The 20,628-nt window shown below is 44.5% G+C and overlaps 1 protein-coding gene across 1 annotated transcript in view; it reads right to left on the bottom strand.

The window, feature by feature from the left end:
* Positions 1-20,628, bottom strand: part of DYNC1LI1 (dynein cytoplasmic 1 light intermediate chain 1) — a 528,072-nt gene that overhangs the window by 467,524 nt on the left and 39,920 nt on the right. The window contains exon 2 of the mRNA XM_078663930.1: positions 17,614-17,687. Within this exon, the coding sequence (XP_078520056.1) occupies positions 17,614-17,687 (74 nt within the window). The remainder of the gene's footprint in view (positions 1-17,613; positions 17,688-20,628) is intronic.

Raw genomic sequence — 20,628 nt, 5'->3', positions numbered from 1 at the left:
AGTGATTTTCCTCTTATAGAGGGTCAGTTTGCCTGTGTCAGCGTCGATGAAATGCTCCGAATCGTCCTCGGATTCGAGTACCTGACGTGGAAGTGGGCCAGTCGGTGAAGAAATCACCTGTTTCGGTGCCGATTTGGTTGAAAATGCTTTTGGCGCCTCCTTCGGCGGCAAAATAAAGAGAAGTTTCCCAGACGGCTTCTCTGGAGTGTCTTTTCGCGGCTGCGTTGATGGTATCGGAGCCGACGGGGCAAAGGCCTTCTCCCTGATTCTTTTCAGCGATTCGGCTATGGGGGACGGCACACTCACAGTTTGTGTCGGCGCTGACGAGGATGGTCTGATTTTCCCCTCGGATCCGACGTCCTTGTGGGCCTTGTGCGCTTTGGGCGCGGATCCTGTCTTTACCGCCTCCGATTCCTGCGTTCGGGGCACAGACTTCTTTCCGTGTGCCTGCGTAGCCTCCTTGGAGCCGACTTTGGCGGGTTTTGACGGCGTCGTAGCCGCTGACCCGTGCCGACCATCTTTCTTGGAGGACCCCTCCTCTGGCGTCGGTTTCGATTTCGCAGCATCGGAATCGACGGATTTCTTCGACTTCTGCGGACCGGAGGTCGACGGAGTCGATGGGGTAGCGGGCACCGTCGCTTTCACCGGCACGGTAGCCATCTTAGGGACACTCGAGTCCTTAACTTTCGGTTTCGTTTTCGGGTCGGCCATTTTAGGTGTTGTCGATCCCGATGGTTTCGGTTTCGGTTTCGAAACAGTCTGCCCAGCAAGTAAGTCCGTGGCCGGGCCCGAAGGCGGGGCTGTGGCTTGCGGCAACGGGTCTTGGGTAAGGCCGACAGGCGATCCCGTGTCCCGGTCGGTATCCTCGTAACCTTCGGGGCAGAGCTCGTCCCCTGAGCTGTCTGCCGCGGCCCCATAAATCTCATCGTCGTCTCCTACCTCGTCGACGTATTCAAGGCCTTGACCCGCGACTCCGTCGTCGTCTCCCGGATCCGCCTCGACCTCCGTCTCGGGTGGGGAGATTTGGAGATGATGACCCTGGTCCTCTTCGTCTTGGTCGCCGAAGATGTTCTCCGGATCCGGGGCCGCTTGTTTAGCTTCCATGCGCATCGCGCGCCGAAGCTTGAGAGTCTTCTTTGAGCGGAACTGTGCACACAACTTGCACTTGCCGTCGTCGTGGTCAGGCGAAAGGCATTTGTTACACACGGGGTGTAGATCGATGTGTGGGTACTTGGACCCACAGAGCGGGCAGTACTTAAACGGGCTCCGCTCCATGTCCGAAAAGGCTTGCAGTCGTGTCGCGATGAGAAGGCCTCAAAGTTCCGAGAGCGAAGAAAACTCCGCTTATTCCGGCTCCAAGAGACGGAAGACTCGAGACCGTGCGCAGACAATACCGACGCAAGAAAATCGAGGCCTTTTGGCCGCTAAAAGTTAGTTTTTCTTGGTTCCGACAGTAAGACGTCGAGACCACATCCGAACCCAATGGCGGAAAAAAACAATCTGGGGATGGAGCCGATGCCCATGCGCACTGTAGTCCAGGGGAGGAGCCACCTATCTCAGGATACTTCGAAGACTCTTCCAGGACAACAATGTGCAATCATCCGAGCCCAACACTAGGCGGCGATCTAATGCTAAGATATGAATTTAGCAGCCCACATGCCTCGAACTCATATAAAGAGTAATCCCCGCTCCCGGAGCAGCCTAGGAGCAGGAAGTGGCTGGACGAAAAAAAAAAAAAAAAGCCGTCTCCGGCAATGAGGAGCAGAGAGTTGAAAAGCGGTGCTCTGCAGGACAGCACCTACTTCCGGTTTGGCCGGCAATGCTTCCGGGTCGCCGCAGGCAGCGCGGCGGCCCGCCCTGCACGGGGAAGGGAGACAGCTTTCGAGGAGGACAGCACCTGGCCGCGAGCACGTTCTCGTGCGCGTGACCTTAACAAATCGCGCGCGCGGCCAGTGCTGTCCTCCTGGAAAGCTGACACGCTAACTATAGGTCTTTGGCGAGAGCGAGCTTCGCTCGCTTCTAGCCGAGACCTAAAAAGATGTCAGTGCACCCTCACAACCTAAAAATCCATACCCACCCTAAACCCTAAAATAACACTTACCACCCAAAGACCCATACCCACTCGAAACCCTAAAAAATATCCTTGCCACCCTATATATACAGACACACACATAGATCTATATATACATATATACACACACACACACACACTTAAGCATAATACTTTACCTTATTTTTTTACTACAACTATGCCTATACCATTTATGCTTTAACAACAAAATTTGTTATAAAGGCTTCCGTCGTAAACGCATACTCATAGTAAAAACTTTTGTTGTTAAGGCAGGCATTGTAAAGACGTCTTTGTAAGGTTGTATGACGTTACAACGCGTTCCGTTGCAGCGCATGCCTTTATCACGCGTGCGTTACAACGCGAATGCCATAACCACGCATATTCTTTACCATGAAAAATGCCTTTAACACGCATACTTTTACAACGATTTTCGTTGTTAAACCATGCATGATAATGGCATTATCATGTAAAAGGATATCTCCGATCCCTACAAATTTATCCTTAAAATGAACCCTAAAAGTTTCCCCCTGCGCGACACCACCCCCTCATTCCCCCTTACCTCTCCACGTCCTCTCCACTCCAAGCACTTCAGATTTGCGTTTTACGTCGTAAAGAGGAAGCAGAAGGGTCATTGTTTCCTCTAACGATGCCGATTGCCTCCACATCTTTTTTCTTCTTAAACATAAAACGACGGAAACAGATGCGTTTTTTCCTTGTTTTGGGGGGGGAGACCCCTGCCCCAAGCCCCCTTTGTGAAACCCCACTTTTTGGGGGGGGGAGTAAGAACAGGTAAAGGGGGGGCGGTGGGACACACGGACAGAGGATAGATTACGATAGCCGTGAGGGGCTGAGGGCTACTACACTAACAAGGGAGAGTGTATGGGAGTGGAAAGGGCAACCACACGAACAATGGAGAGTGGGTGGGAAGTGCAGGGTCAACCACATGAACAGACAGGAGTGGCTGGCTGCAACCACAGGGAAACTGACAGGTTAGCAAGAGGGGTTGCAGGCAAGCAGAAGCACAACGGAGGGTAGTTGGGAAAGGCTGGCGCAAGCAGGCTAATAGATGGGAAGGGTGGAGGAACACTGAGGGGGAGAAGTAAACGAGAGAGACAATTTGAAAACACACACACTTTCGTAGAGTGCTTAAACAAAAAGCAGAAAATAGCACCTGAAAAATGAGCAGATGAAATTCACAAGTAATGTGTCCGTGTTCCAGAGGAGGGACAAATGCACAACGATGGAAGCCTATAGAAGCTGATGAATAAGTACGCAAATGACAGTGAGAATGAAGCCAACCAATAGTAAGCAGTAGGCGGATTCTAAGGTCCATGAAAGGTAACTTAAGGTCTTGCAAGACAGCACTTGCAATTTGAATTCAAAATATAACTACAGAAAATCTTGCCTTCTAAATGTATGCTTTGTTAGCTTATTCTTAAATTTGAAAGTGTATATAGTTAAAAAATATGTTCAACGTAATGTGCATTAGCATTTAACTGTTTCTGGAAAAGGGGCGAGAGTAGGTACGGCCTGCAGGCTGACACCAGTTGATATTGTTAGCATTTTTTTTTGTAAGAGTTTTATAGCGCGCTTACTACACCCGGAGGTATCCGAGCGCTTTACATGAGCACCAGTTACGTTACAGACGGACACATTCATGTTAGGCACAGGGAGATTAAGTGATTTACCCAGAATCACAGAATGTTGAGCGCCCCTACCGAAGCTCAAACCCGGTCCTCCAGCTCCGAGGTCGACAGCCCTATCCGTTAGGCCACATTCTTAGCATTATGTTTATTAATAGTTGAACATACGATTCATAGGCGGCTCAAAAGATGTTTACCAAAGTGAAGGCCAAGGCTCACAGACACAAACCCCTTCTGTAACGAAGATAAATAAAAGATCACCGAGATGCCAATTTTAGCTTCCAAACATGTTATTTATTACCCGTCCCAGGTGGATATTCAAAAGGGAGATCAAGCCATTTTTAATGGAACTCGGAGGCAGAACGAGTTTTGCTAGTTCATTACACAGTACTATGCATGAAGCTTGTAGGTGGCATGGTTCCCACAATAATACAACGAAATACAAGCCAATTCCAAGTCCCCATTGCACCCCTTGGTATCCCTGGTTATTTCAAACTATGACAGCTCCCAGGGCCGGCACTAGGCATGGGCAGTGTGGGCAGCCGCCCAGGGCCTCGCGCTCAGCAAAACACAGGGGGCCTCGCGCCCCTGTGAAAGGTCACAGCTCACTACAGGGCCCCCGGCAGTGCCTCGGTTAAGTACCGGCCATTCTCGGCTCTGTTTGTGCATTTTGTATCCAGGCAACACAGAGGCCCCTTTGTTTCTTTCGAGCACCAGCCGGACACAGGTAAGAGGAGGTGGGTGAGGGGAGGAGGGAGCAGCCAGATCAACTGGCTTTTGTTATACTTCGAATCTTGGTAGGGCAGTGTCTCGTATCTTTAGCAATAACATTACTCCTAGCTCGATAAATTAAACGCAATTCATTTATGCAGAAGCAATATTTGACTTGTACTGATTTGACACAGGGGGGCAGTATTACATACAAAACGAAAATATATTTAATGTTCTCGTTGCCATCTAAGCTAGGTACAGCTACAATTGAAGCACACCCCTGCAGCTGAGGTTTTTTTTTTGTTGCACTCTGATGAGCTCAGTGTCTTGGGAAGTGCCTTGTTAATGTTTGAAGGCCCAGGGGAGGGGGGGCCCCGTCCCAGGGCCTCATAGCACTGGATCGAGCTGCAAGGTCATAGTGTGGGGGCCCCCTTCCCTGGGCCTTGTAGCCTTCTGTGTCTGTTTCAGAAAGCCAGAAAGAGTGTACGTTTTAAGCAGGACTCATTCTTATATTGGTGATACATTATCATCTTTGTAATGTGGGCATTGTAGCCATGGTGGCTATTGGGCAGGAAGCAGAGACGTGAAAAAGTCAGTGAAGCAAAATCAGTTGCAGTGGAAACCATGTTCATAAATTACTAGTAGAATGCAACAGCACCTTGCCGTTTAAGTATAGTGGACCTTTTAAACAAGCATTTGCAATGCAAGAGGTCTCGCATTTGGAAAGTTTGAGCTATTGGTCTTGTAAATGACAATTTTTTTATTTATGTGTTGGTTTTGAAAATAGCTAAATTAATAGCTTTGTCATTTACAATGCCAATAGTTATAACTTTCGCAAATGTGACACCTATAGCATTTGTAATGCAATATGTTTTGTATTTACGTGACTTAGATGTATTGATATTACAAATAACAATGGCTTTATATTTTTTTTATTAATTAATACTTAAATAAAAGTGATTGTAATTTATAATGGCAATAGATTAAACTTTTGTAAATAACTTTTTTAAAGATTATGTTCAGTGTATTTTATTGCGACGAAAATCCAAGAACAGAAGTGAAATATTAACATCGTTTTGTGACATTTGTAATAAAGCTTGAAACATTGAGAGAATATATTTGAACCAGTTGTTGTTGAATGGTTGCACAGATTGATGCTGTGATGGCGCGGAGTGATGTTGTGGTGGCGACGAGTGATGCTGTGGCTTTCAGTGATGCTATGGTAGCGCATAGTGATGTTGTGGTGCCCCTGGGTGATGCTGTGGTGGCCCTGAGTGATTCTGTGGAGGCTGTGAGTGATGCTGTGGAGGCCGTGAGTGATGCTGTGGAGGCGCTGAGTGATGCTGTGGAGGCGCTGAGTGATGCTGTGGAGGCGCTGAGTGATGCTGTGGGGGCGCTGAGTGATGCTGTGGAGGCGCTGAGTGATGCTGTGGAGTCGCTGAGTGATGCTGTGGAGGCGCTGAGTGATGCTGTGATGCTGTGGAGGCGCTAAGTGATGCTGTGGGGGCGCTGAGTGATGCTGTGGAGGCGCTGAGTGATGCTGTGGAGGCGCTGAGTGATGCTGTGGAGGAGCTGAGTGATGCTGTGGAGGCGCTGAGTGATGCCGTGGAGGCCCTGAGTGATGCTGTGGAGGCCCTGAGTGATGCTGTGGAGGCCCTGAGTGATGCTGTGGTGGCACATAATGATGCTGTGGTAGCGCATAGTGATGCTGTGGTGTTCCAGAGTGATGCTGTAGTGTTCCAGAGTGATGCTGTGGTTGCGCTGAGTGATGCTGTGGTTGCGCTGAGTGATGCTGTACTGGCGCTGAGTGATGCTGTGGTGGCGCTGAGTGATGCTGTGGTGGCGCTGAGTGATGCTGTTGTGGTGCGGAGTGATGCTGTGGTTGCGCTGAGTGATGCTGTGGTGGTGCTGAGTGATGCTGTGGTGGCGCTGAGTGATGCTGTGGTGGTGCTGAGTGATGCTGTGGTGGTGCTGAGTGCTGCTGTGGTGGTGCTGAGTGCTGCTGTGGTGGTGCTTAGTGGTGCTGTGGTGATGCTGAGTGGTGCTGTGGTGGTGCTGAGTGGTGCTGTGGTGGTGCTGAGTGGTAATGTGGTGGTGCTGAGTGGTAATGTGGTGGTGCTGAGTGATAATGTGGTGGTGCTGAGTGATAATGTGGTGGTGCTGAGTGATAATGTGGTGGTGCTGAGTGATGCTGGGGTAGCGCTGAGTGATGATGTGGCGATGCTGAGTGGTGCTGTGGTGGTGCTGAGTGATGCTGGGGTGGCGCTGAGTGATGCTGGGGTGGCGCTGAGTGATGCTGGGGTGGCGCTGAGTGATGCTGTGGTGGTGCTGAGTGGTGCTGTGGTGGTGCTGAGTGGTGCTATGGTGGTGCTGAGTGACTTCTTGCAGTGATCATTTCGATGGCCATGCTATCACATCTCAACCATATTGCTTCAAAACGCATTTTATCCTCTAGTCCTGAAGTACGGCATAGACCAGAAGATGCTCTTTATGCGTTACTGGCAAGATGTGTCAGTAAATCAGATGCTCACTCCTGACATCGGTTTTTACCTGCGGTTCCTACACGTAAATCGTGCCTAGGCAAGCTAACACTTTTATCCTTCCAAGGTCGGTATATCACACACCCTTATAGATTACGTAATAGTAACGCTCGCCACTGCACAAAAAGTCTGCTCTACATTGCTGTTCACTACTGGTAGGTGAGGTGGCCTCCTCTAGAATTCTCGGCGCTTCAACACTCGCCAGTCCTCTTATAGCTCCTTACTCATCTCAAGCACCTATGACGTAGGATACTAAGATTAAATGTTACTATGTTATGTTCCGTCATGATGGTACCTTGACTCTACAACTTGATAGCAAAGCATGCTTTTCCGTCTCACAGTCCTCATACCCCACTATGCAATTGCTCCTCTTTCTTCTATACTGTGCCTGTACATTTTGTTTGAAAAATCTCAATTAAAAAGATGCTGAAGCCCTTTGAGCCCAATGGGCAACGTGCTTGATCCTGAGTAACCACTGTTGTAGGTGCTGGGCTTCCTGGTGCAAGGTCGGCGATCTTTGGACCAATCTATGAAATTTTCACTTTCAAACTAAAACCAGCAGAATCAAAAAGTTTTAACTTGTCAGCTAGAAGAGCCATGGGCCAGATGTTCAAAGCATTTCATGGGCCAGATGTTCAAAGCATTTTCGTGGTTACAAGCGATTTGGTTTGGAGTTTGTGACCTCACTGCATTTTGCAACAAGCATTGTGTTCATTCTCTCAACCTTGTTTGATTGCAATATTTCATTTTATCTACTTTTTATAATAAATTGATATTTGCTCACCTGTTTTCAATCCCCTCTACTTTTTGTCCATGTTACTGATATCCACATTAGTTAGCTTCAGTGATGCCAAATAAGATCAATAGTACTGCGATGTCGCTTTCTGTGATGTCACTTCTTGTGACGCAATATGCAATTAGGGGGGCCTCGCATCTTCCCTTTCGCCCGGGGCCTCAGAAGGCCTAGGACCGGCCCTGACAGCTCCCATTCAAGAGTACATTGTATCTTAGGGCGTGCGATGGCTTCTGGTGAAAAGACTTTCTTGGAAGCCACACATGGTAAGTAAGTATAAATGCAACGTGCAAGAAGCACGATCAGTCCGTGTAAATACAACACATAAGATAAGAGATGTTGCAAGAAGGACTCTAGCAATGATTGTTACACCGGCGAGAGTGTAACTATAATGGAGCCAGAGCACTGGGATAATAAAGGGCGCGGTGCAGGGGCGTAACACAGGCCCCCGCAGCCCACGCAGGGCGGAGGGCCCCCCAGGAGCCTTTACTCTGGAGGGGCCCCCCCATCTACTTCCAAAGCCTTCTCGCAAGGGCTTCAGGAAAAAACACAGCAGCTGCTGCCTCGCGGAAGCCTGTTGTACGGGGGATATCTCAGCACAGTAAAACACAAGCAAAATGAAACAATGTTGGCAGAGGGGGCACCCCTGGGTAAACAGGCCTCCATGTCTCTTCGTGCCAGTGAGGAAGGAGAGCCCAGGGTGAGAGAGGGAAAAGACAATACAGGGAAGAAGAATGGCAAAAGAGTAAAAGCAAGCACTTCTAAGGCACAGGTGAGAGGGAGAGCGAGAGAAGTGCAACAATTAGTGAGAGGTAATAAAGAACAGGTTACAGAAAGCTGGAAAGGTGGGAGAGGTGAGGAAAAGGAAGATGAGAGAAGAGACAGGTGCGAGACAGAAATAGACTCGAGACAGCAGTCAGAGAATTAGAGTGGAGGGGAGATAAAGAAGCAGGCATGTGAGAAAGGAACAGGTTAGAGAGACAGAGAAAAGACAGGTGGTTGAGCGATAGACAGGTGAAACACCATGGGGAGAGATACAGGGGAGGCCAGTTAAAAAGGTACAAAAGAGACTGCGGGAAGAAAAGTCATAGCTGAGAGAGAGAAAGAGAGACAGAGTGAGTGGGATGGGGTTGATAAAGAGACAGCCATGTTATAAATGACAACTGAGGATAAATGTGTGGAGGAGACAGATGTGAGAGATAGAAGACAAGCAAAAGACAGTTATTGAGAGAAGGGGAGAGAAGTGATATAGCCAGAACAGTAAGAAAGAAAAACAGCTGAAAAAGAGACAGCCAGTTGTTGGGAGGGAGATAAGTTAAACATAGATAAGAGGTATGGAAGGAGAGATTTGTGTGAGAAGTGATAAAGATATAGAGGCATATGGGAAAGAGACAGCTTAAAAGACACACAGGTGAGTGAGATAGAAAGTGATTAAGAGAGAGAAGTGAAAATAGGACTGAAGAGTAGAGGAGACAGGCATTCGATCGAGATGGAGAGGTGAAAGTCAGACGAGAGAGGTAAAAAGGGTGGCAGATGAGAGAGGCTATAAAGAGACAGCCAAGAAAGCAATAGCCTCGAAAGAGCATTAGTAGTCACAAAAGAGAGGGATGAGAAAGACGTACAGGTTGGAAAAAGAGAGGTGAGAAAGGGACAAGCTAAAAGAGGAAATTAAGCAACAGCAGGTGTGAATGGGGCAGCAGAGAGCGATAGGTAGGGGCGAAGTGATGGTGGACATGATCAAGAGACAGGTGACAAAGAGACAGTGGGGAGTGAGATTAGGGTAAATTAAGAGACAGGTACAGATGAGAAAGAACAGAGAGGCTGGGGAGATAGGAGAGAGCATGGCGATACAGAGACACGTTAGAAAGAGAGCAGGGGGAGAGATAGCAAGTTGATAAAGGGACATGCATGATATAAAGAGACAGGTATAGAGAAGAGGTAGTAATGAAGTAATTAAATGATAGTTATATGAGTGAGATTTATCCCCGACAAGCCCACCGTTTTGAGGACCCTACTCGGCACTCAAACTGGTCCTGGAACCGACCTGATCATGGAACAAACAACTGGAACCAGGAAGATTGGGGCCACGAATACAATCAAAGAAACTGGCATCAAGGAGAATGGAGGCACGACTATAGACACCAGGGCGACTGGAAGAACTATGGTAGGAGGGCACCCCAACCCTCCCACAGGGAACCCTGGACCGGAATACCAACTTTTAATAGTTACAGTTGCCTAGATATGGTAGACTGACCATCATCACAGAATTACATCCCGACTTTTCGGTTAAACACTAGAGCCTACTCAATCTCCCCAGTTAACTACTCAAAGAGCAAGACGCCCAACAATGCTTCTAGCAAGTCAAAACATAGACCATACGATCTCATAGAAAAAACAAAAACCCAAATCATGGCAAAACAGGAACAAGAGTCTCAACGCCGACTTGAGGAACTTACTAGATCTTCAATCTCGGCACAACCCGCCCCAAACAAGCAAATAAATACATCACCCTTGAACCTCGACCTTTCTCTCATACCATCGGAAGAAGTAACCATTGTCCAGCCGACGTCACCTGTCAACACGAGTAAAATCCGCGACAGGAATATGTTATTCTGGAAAGTGGCGGGACTAGCAACTAAACATCTCGAAAAAAGTTTCTTAGAATTGGTCAATTCAAACGACCTAATCTGTCTTCAAGATACATGGCTCAACGACTCAATCCACCTCGTGGGATTTAGAACATACTTCTCCCAAGCAATAAAAACAAACTCAGGGAGAAGCAAAGGCGGTCTAACTACATAGATTTCTAATCTTTGGCCGTGCCCTGAAATAACGCCTGCATTACTCCATCAGAACTATCAGATCATTAATATTAAAGGAATAAATCAAGAGGTCTACACCATCATCAATTTCTACAATAACTTGACGCCGACGGAACTGATCAAAGTTTTAAGCGAAATCTCTGAGGCAGTAAATGACTTGAAAATAAAATACGCTAAAGTCTCACACTCATTAATCTGGGGAGGAGACTTTAACCTTCATATATGCAATAGAAGCAATACCTCTACCTGCGGGATCACAGATGAACAAGAGAACCCACTAACTCATTTCGTCCATACGGTGGAAGGCACCAACATGCAGGCTATTATGTTTGAGTTAGACATAGGGTTCGCGAACCTGATAAAGACGCCTATAACCCAATTTATTTCAACCTTTCACGGAAGAGGTGCTGAAACGTTAATAGACTACATTTTAGTCTTCAACAACAAAGCCACACGTATAAAGTCCTTTGAAGTGGACGGTAACGCACTCAGCGACCACTTTCCACTCAGATTGACGTACCTAGAACCCGACCATCGAAACGACACAGCTAATGCCTACCCCGGCCTACTTCAACAGGAAGCTTTAACATTAGACAGACTAAATGGCTACACTCTCAAGTGGGGCAATGTAGATCACGAATCAACCACTGCAAGAATAATTAAAAAATGCAGGAATGAAATTGATAAATGCCTGGACTCTTTGTCAGCTCCCACAGAGATCATGAAAAGTTATCAGGTAATAGTGAAAGCCATAAGTAACGAACTAACTAAATCCAGCAAACGAAACAACGTACCAAGAAAAGGATGGTTCAACACTAATTGCACAAAGGCTTACTCTGAACTCAAGAAAGCCCTAGCAAAAAAAGGAAGAAACAGAGAAGAGGTAATTAAACTAAGAAAATCTTATACGCTGGCAATCAAACAAAGAAAAATGGAGTTACGAGCAAACCTCTCTACCCAACTGTTAAACAGCAGCACCTTAAAAGATAGCACAGCCTTTTGGAAAATAGTCAAGAGTCCTTTTCTAACAGAAAATAACGACGGTCCTTCCTTGGACGTAGCTATAAACGCGGAGGACTGGGTGCAACACTTCTCAGGGGTCTTCGGAGAGGACAAATCCGGGGATTTAATTTCGCCTGCCCCTCTTCCACCGGTGAAATACCCAATAGAAATACAGTTTACCATTAATGAAACAGAGAAAGCAATAAAGATCGCAAAAAACGGTAAAGCACCTGGACCCGATTCGGTTCCCATGGACCTTTACAAATTTTTACCAGATTTATGGTCTCCCCTCCTAACAAAAGTACTAAACGCAGCAATGGATACCGAACTTCCTAATTCCTGGTCAACATCGATCCTAGTGCCCATTTTTAAAAAGGGCAGTAGAGATAACCCGTCTTGTTACCGTCCCATCTCCCTCCTGGACTCAGTCGGAAAGATGGCAGGGAGGATACTGCTTGACCGACTCCAGGAGTGGTCAAAGGAACACGGAGTACTCTCAGACCTACAATACGGGTTTAGGGAAGGTCTGAGCACCGTGGATCAAGTTCTAAATTTAACTTTATTGGCTGGCAAATATGTAACAGTAAAAAAATCTTGCCTACATATGGTTTACGTCGACCTTACTGCAGCATTCGACTGTGTGGAACATTCGAAACTTTGTGCAATAATGCTGCAAATGGGGATCGAAACACCAATAATCGACTTTCTGCGTGAACTATACACTGGAGCCAAGGGAAAGGTACGATTTGGGACAGCTGGTCAATTAACAAACAGCTTTCCAATACAGAAGGGGGTCAGACAAGGGTGCGTGCTGGCTCCTTTTTTATTCACGCTTTATACCAACGGTCTTGAAGTTGCAATGCTACAGGGCGTAAAAGACCTCCCAGAAGCTGGCCGTCGGCAGATTCCAGCACTATTATATGCCGACGACGCGGTAATTCTCGCACGAACTCCGGTCCAGCTTCAACGGGCATTAAACAACTACTGTACCTTCATGACTAATCTAAACTTAAAAGTGAATATAAAGAAAACCTTCGTGATGTATGCTGGCATCAAGGGGAGTAAAGTGAAGAAAATTTATGTGGACAACCTGCCCCTTGAAAGAACTAAAACTTACCCCTATTTAGGTATCACCATCGACGAGGCGTTTAACTGGAAAGAAGCACTTACATCCCGAAAGTTATCTCTGATAAGAACAGTTGGCGCTCTAAAAGCTTTTTCTCTTCGACTGGGCAAAAAAAAACCCACGGAGATGATAAAAATCTACAATGCTAAATGCATTAGCACAGCCACCTTCGGTGCAGGAGTCTGGGGAATAACAAACGTCGACCAACTACAGATAGTTGAAAACTCTTTTTTAAAATTCTTATTGGCAGTTCCAAAGAGTACTACAACATTTGGATGCCATCTGGAAATTGGGGTGGACCATATCTCTGATATCATCAAGATCCAGCCTATCATGTTATGGCGCAGAATATGGGTTACGGACGAGTGTCAGCTCACAAGAGCAATAATCCAAGACTGCATGAAACTAGAGAACATGATAAAGATAAGATGGCTGGGATATGTAAAATCCTTTCTCTCAGATATTGGTCTCCAAAATTTTTTTGATGAACCACTGTCAGTAACAGATATAACAAAAAAAGAACTAAAAACTCTCTGTCTGTCGCATCTTTCCCAACTTCGGATGCTGAATGAAATAGGAAAGCCAACAGTCCAACATTGCCTATTAATACAGTTGGTCCCAACCATTCAACCATACTTGCAATACGATCTGTCACAATTTGAAAAACTACTTCTTACTCGCTTTAGGTTTAACCTTTATCACTACATGGTTTTATTCCCCACCCAGAATGTTTGGACACAAACTACATCAGTATGTCCCTGTGATTCAACATCTTCGCAGTCCACAATTCACGTTCTTTTCTTTTGCAAATTCTATGTCCCATTACGCAGGAGGTGGATATTGCCTGTACTGAAAGTTATGAAAATTCGCAGATGCCGCCCTGCCTACCTGGCACTACAATTTCTGGAAAATAACAATGACAAAATCAGTGGCACAGTACTTAAAACTATGTCTTAGACATCGTTTGAATTTACAAAATAATAACGATCTTCTCATTTAAAAAGTATTCTGTCAGTAAAATGTTTCTTTTTAAGTATGATTTTAGTACTGAATGAATTCAACGTTTCTTTTTTTAAATGTTTACTGTATTTTGTACTTTTATGGTTTTTCAAAAACGGAAACCGAATAAAGATGATTTGATTGATTTGATTGATTGAGTGAGATTTAGCTGAGCAAGAGTGAAAGAGGTAATAAAAATACATATTTATATATAAAATCAATAATTAACTGATAGGAAAAGGTAGCAGTGATGATAAAGAGACATGAGAAAGAGAGGGAAAGGTGAGAGAGGAAAACAAGTTACACAGAGACGAGTAATATGGAAGAGAGAAAAGACAAACAACCCAGTGGAGGAGAGATGACAAAAAAAGCATGCAAGAGAGGGTGAGACAAAAGACAGAGAAAGGGAGTTGAAAACCATAGGACAGGGAAGATGTATAGGAGAGAGTAAAAAGAGAAGGCCACATGAGGGAGAATATTAGTAGGAAAATATACAAATGGGTAGAGTAGCAACAGGAAGGGTATACTTGCAGAGGAGTACAACACAAAGGAGAAAACTGAGCATGTCCTACTACAAATATAGATTAACATTCTGGTTTTCTATTATGGAGAATGTGCATGTATGTAGAGTAGTGGCCACTGTACAAAGAACAGCATTACCCGGTAGAGCCGAAACTCATCCTTAGCTATACAACTTCTAAAAATGGTGGGTTTTAAGCGGTTTCTCAGTTGCCCAGTTTTCGGAAGGCAATATGTAACATAGGGAAACCACAAAGATGGCAAAGAAGGCTCCACTGGAATGCCTTTTACAGTATCTCAGCGAGATAGGTCTCATTGGAGCTGAATATCACAACTGTCTTCTGGGGCAGCATCTTCTGATTACTTTTTAAGGCACAAATGACCTTTGTAATAAGTAGCACTATGGGCCAGATATAATATAATTCCACAAAGCACAGCATATTCTGCTTTCTTCACTCTGTAAATCAATCACAATGCTTGGTCTTGAGCCATCTGGAACAGGTTAAATCTGTCCAGCAGTTATCGTGTCATGAAGGACATTATCATAGACCATACAAAATAAAATGTTAACCCTCATAAATGCAGCCCTATTCATTAAGCCCAAGAACGGAACAAGATTTCGGGCTGGTCTGGACTAAACTTTTCACTTCTGTTCTAATTTTGGGACCTAAAGAGAGTTGATGGTCAGTATAGCCATTTAGGATCTTAACGATAGAGATGGTTCATGATGCTGCCATAAGGAACTCCGGCCAAGAAAACAGAGATTAAGATGAAATAGCCACTCCATTTTGTGATATTTCCATTTTTCCACCACTGAAAGCTGGTTTACTTACTCTCATCCCCACAAGAAGCTGTTATTTACTCTCTCTCTCTATTGTCAGACATGAGGGGATGGAACACAACCACCCTCACTCTAAAATGGTGCATGCGTCCTATCTTACAAGAGGGAGCACCATGCCTCAGGATGATGGCAGTCTAATTTCTGCCTTTCAAGATTGGTCTTCGAACTTGCCACTACAAATGGTTCTGGAGTGAAATGGTACTCAGCAGTAGAGTTGACCAGCTGCAGACTAGGCAGCGATGGCAAAGAAACCAGAAGCCTGGATTGATGCACTGCTTGTTGAAATTCTGATCTGAAAATGCCTGGTAATAAAGGTATCTGTCTGACGTGCGCTGAATATAGTCGGCGAGTAAACAAAATAGCATAATGGCACTGAAAAAGCAAAGAGGACCATTTGGAACTGAAAGACTAAGAAATCTAGAAGAGTGGAAGAGTACACACTAAGGGGTAGGCAAGGAGTGGTGAGCAGAAGGACAATTGAGGGTGCTTAGAAGAGCTGGAGAGGTTCTGTACTGCAACTAAACACTGTGGAACACTGACAGTTGGAGCTAAACTCCTTTTTAAGTTTTCACGCATGCTCAAGTGATCAGAGTTTTCTTAAAGGCATTTGCTGTATTCCGCTTACTGACAAGAAGGCATGTGCAAAACAACAGCTAATTCTGTGCTTAGTGTGGTTGCTGATGAAGGCTCTTGGATGAAGGTAATGATTCCAGGATTAAAAGTTGCCACCGAGAGGCCACAATCTCTGTGAGCCTGTAAGAATGTGGGAACAGAGCCTGGCAACTACCTTCCTCCAGATGAACCCTTATTTGGGTGTCATCTATTTAGTGCTGAAAGTCTAGTCCAGTTGAAAGTCAGCCATATACCCGTTAAAAAGCAATTGATAAACTGCAGAATCTTGTGGTAGCGCAAAAACAAAGCTCCCTCACCATGGGATAATTATCTTAATCACTAAACCCACTCTAAAGCTGATTACAGCCAAGCTTTGTGCCTCAAATCCATAGGGAAAAATTCTCCCTTTCCAGAAGAACAGAGTGATCTATTGAATCATAGGACACGGACAGGTTCAAGCAAAAAAATGACTGTCTCTGTACTATGCCCCAGTTGAAATCCTAATTAACATTCACTGAATAAGTAAAACTTACAAACATGCTTCTGGATCATTTCATGTACCACTCCCTCCGACACTTGGCTGAGACCGGCAAATAAGAACATGGTCAAAATTGCCTGTCATCCATGGGGAGACCACCTTTTTTTAATGTGGGGAGTCACAATTGCTGTTTTAATCTATTGTGAGACCACAGCTCCTTGCCATATCAGGAACAGATAACACAACATGCTGCTGGTTAAGGACTCAACAGTGCCTCAGCCAGTGAAATAAGGAGAAAACATTTGAGTTCCTGACTAGAGATTATTCATATTTTGTGCTGGATTATAATGATCTTGTTTTGAAAGGAAAGAGTCCCTGTTACCAAACTCTGTGAAGGCCACGCCCTCAGGAAGAGGCCTGATGGATGAGTAAGCTAACTGAACCCCCTAGCAGCACGATGTAATGGCTTCCATTATAGTAGTAGTATAATACAGCTTTTTCCTTTTCCTGTTGCGAATGGAGCTGCAGATGCTTTCTACAGCAAGCCCTATTTTCCTCAAATTCTATCTCCCTCCATCTTCTCTCTGCTGTTCTACACATCTGTCTTTGGTAATAAATGGACAAACTAAACGAGGGTTTAGACTTTTGCCTATTAGATAGACTGGCTGCCTCAGACAGAGGCACCATCATCTTCAAACACGTGATTATGATTTAATAAAAAGCCTTACGGTTTCAGGTTACCATGTCCCCAAATCCTGAAACAAAGTATTGAGCTTGTCAGTACTCATCGCTTAGTGCTTTTTGTGTGTGCACTACATAAGCTTCCTGATTGAATGATTTTCATTCTTGTATAAACTTGTTTGTTTTCTGGCTCTGCCATTTCCTCACTTAAGTAAAAGATCTTTTTAGATATTCTGATTTCCTCTCTACCAGTACAAGCATTGCATACACTAAGAACAATAGTAATTTATCGAAGATGCCTCTCTTTCTTGTATCAGTAACATACCTACTCCTCAGTTTACCACCCATCTTGTCAATGCCATTTAGTGTGTGCAGCCTATAGGCGTTTTTCCACTTGACGCACATCACAGTCCCAATCCACACGCTGCAGATTTGTATAATCTGGGAATAGTTCTGCTGAAAGTGTCTATATGTTGTGCGGTTCTGATAGTCCTTGCAAAGGTGATAGATGAGGGACATAGATTGCATGTAGTTGAGCAGGGCCCCTTCATCACACCTTGCAGGGGGGCCCTCTAAGCTTTTGTTATGCCACTGGCGCGGTGGGAGCTAGATATCAGACGCAGTGGCATTTACACCTCCCCCACCCAAACCTGGAAGCCTGAGGTGCAAGGATAAGAACCCCGCCCGAGTGGCAGGTGGCACCATTACTCACACCATGACAAAGAAGCCCCTTTAGATTAAAATAGAACACAGACAGTGCCGGCTCATGACTCACCCAGTAACACCACGGTCTTCCCCGACGGCAGCTTGGAGCGGGACCGTGTGGAAACTTCACTCAAGATGGAGGACCTGGGAGTGGAAAAAAGAAGGACAAATATACAACTTTTCTTCTTGTGATCACAGAAGAACAAAATAGGTTTTCAAATGTTCGCTTTCACATTGGAAATGACAAGCCTCAAATTTAATAAATAAACGTACACACTTCAGTTTCCAAAGAAACAATTTAACAGTCGGTCCCCTTAGTGTGAAAGATGCACTAGAACTAACCGGTAGATAAATACATAAACCAACCAACTTTGTGGGGGAGGGGATTTTGGGCACAAAAAGGGTGAAAAGAACGACCTGCGGAGTACACCTATGACAAAAATAATATAAGTGACCAGAATCTTGCTAGCGCAACCTGCAACCTTGAGTAGACCATGTCCAATGAAAGTTCTAAAGGTGCATAAAAGTTACACTGCGAAAAAAACCAGCAGAATTTAAAATAGGGAGGTGGGTTGATCTGAGTGTTTTTTCTCTTCTTCAGTCTCTTCTCTTAGGTTTTTCTCTAATATTCTGAGATGTTCAGTTTGGATCGGATTACCATAAGCAAAATGTTTGTTACCCTTCCCTTGGTCGCTTCTACACTGGTGAATACTGTATGCGTGAAATAGCTAATGAACCTCAAGAAGGAAGTGTATCAAGTGTTTGTTTTCTCACACTGTATTCTAAATTGAAAACTATAAAAACTTGACAAAAAAAAGCTAGCTAGCTCTAGACTATTTTGCAAGAGTTGTGCAAGTCTCAGTTGCTCTTCTTAGACCAAGAAATATGCGCTCCTAAAACCTATTAAAACATCGAAAAGGAACTATTACTTATTTGTAAATCCAGCTCTGCATCGTAGGAATACTCACTGAAGTCGCAAACATAGAATGTTCCAGACAACACGCAGGGAAGCCATTACACTTCTTTTCCACAGAATAGAGACAAAAATCTTCATTTGAGTTGATATTTCAAAGTAATCCATTTACATGTCACCTCCATACATAGAGGTAAGGGGGGAAGCTTTTACTAAGCTTTTCCTCACTGGAATAGTTCATTTAGGCAATAAAAAGGCTACTGTTGTAAAGGCTTGTCTTCCAGTAGACTGTTTATGACCTGCTAGAATTCCTGTGTCTGACTCACTGGTTTACATTCTTGTTGCAGTTGGAATTCTACTTGTGAGTTTGAACTGTGTTGCCTAGTCTTAAGGTGTCAGAGGGTTGTGGCTCAAAGTACCCTCACACCACTGGAAGGAAAGCACCTTTTATTTACCAGCCATGGACGAACAGGTTGAAGGTTGGGTCATGGACTATCATGTCTGTAAGGAAGCAGAAAAACGTTTAAAAGTGGGTTTGGGAACATTGAAACAGGAACATGTGAGTACTGCTGCTCATGTATGGGAGAAGGTTGGTTTAGATTTCATTGGTCCGTTTTTGTGGCTGCCTGAAAAGGTAAGGTATGCTGTGGTTATGGTAGATGCCTGTAGTAATGCACTTTACAGATGAATCAGTGTAAAGCAGACACTTATGAATAAAAAGTATATCTCTGGATTTATTAACTAACCTCGGTACAAAGATGCATGCAGCTCTGTGGGGAACTGCTGAACAAGTGAATCATAACATTCTTAGAGTCACCTACAACTACAACATTCTTAATACATCCCTATAATTCTACAGTGAGTATCTTAAAGAAATATACAATCACTACACCCCCCCCCTCTTAATACAAATTAAATAAACAATAAGAAAACATTAAGGACAATTAAAAACGGACATAATCATCAAATTTCTTTGGCATAATAATACGTCTCCCACACTTGCTAGATGTATCTCCCACTGTATTGTCCTTAGAGACAAGTCCACTCTGCACACAAGATTCCTCAACCGCAGGATGATTATGGGAAGGAATCTCTTTAGAATTCAAACCAAGCTGACTACCACCACACTCTTTCCCTTGGAGATCTTCACCATTCACTCCACCATTTGAACCTTGTGCGACTAGTGGAAGATCATTCAATTGAGAAGTTTGATCACATGGATCAGTATTTAAAGTTTGGTCACATGGATCAGTACTTATCCTCATCTCATTGCCTCTTCCAAAAGATGGTAAAACATCCATCCACCAATACTCTTTCTTCCCTTCCAACACACATTTTTTTTTAACACTAGTGTCACCACATAAAGCAATGCGACTCAAATGATGTACCGTACCATCATCAAGTTCAACCGTATTTCTCATGACTTTAATAACTGTTCGCGGATCTGAAAACTTGGACTGGACTTTACCGGTCTTCTTTCCAGATTTAACTATTACCAATTGTCCGACTTTAATAAGTACTTCTTTGGTAGAATGTTTAGCATCAAAATAAAGCTTATTTTTGTTTTAAGAATCCAACATGGATTCCCTGACTAGTTCAGAATCCCATTCATATTTCCTGCTTCTCCCTAACCATCCCGGGTTAATTTTGCAATGGGGAAACCTCCCCCGCATCAAACCAAACGGACACTCACCAACAGTGTCATGAACAGTAATCCTGTATGACCAGATCCATTTGTTGAGTTCATCATCCCAATTCATGTTTCCTTTTTTTGCAAACTGTAAAACCCTCTTCAACACTCTATTAACTCTTTCCACAACTGAATTTTCCCTGGGATGATACAATGCCGTAAACTTCTGTTCAATACCAGTCTTGTTCATGAATTCTTTCATCAAATCTGACTTGAATTTAACTCCATTGTCGGTCAAAATGGATGCTGGAAAACCCTCTCTTAAAAAACATTTCTCCAGGAAATTGATTACGCTATTAGTGTCAACTTTAGTGACCACCTCAATTTCAAGCCACCTGGAAAACAAATCAACAAGGACCAATATGTATTTAGTAACACCATCTTGCCACATTATAGGCCCCATAATGTCTAATGCAACACTTTCCCAAGGCAAATTTGGACAACCAAGAGATGACATGGGCGGATTAAGTGTTTTAAGAGCC

This window comes from Lissotriton helveticus, chromosome 10 (genome assembly GCF_964261635.1).
Source record: "Lissotriton helveticus chromosome 10, aLisHel1.1, whole genome shotgun sequence".
In the NCBI taxonomy this organism is placed as follows: domain Eukaryota; kingdom Metazoa; phylum Chordata; class Amphibia; order Caudata; family Salamandridae; genus Lissotriton; species Lissotriton helveticus.
The sequence above is the reverse complement of the archived record's forward strand: the minus strand, read 5'-3'. Positions and strand labels throughout refer to the sequence as shown.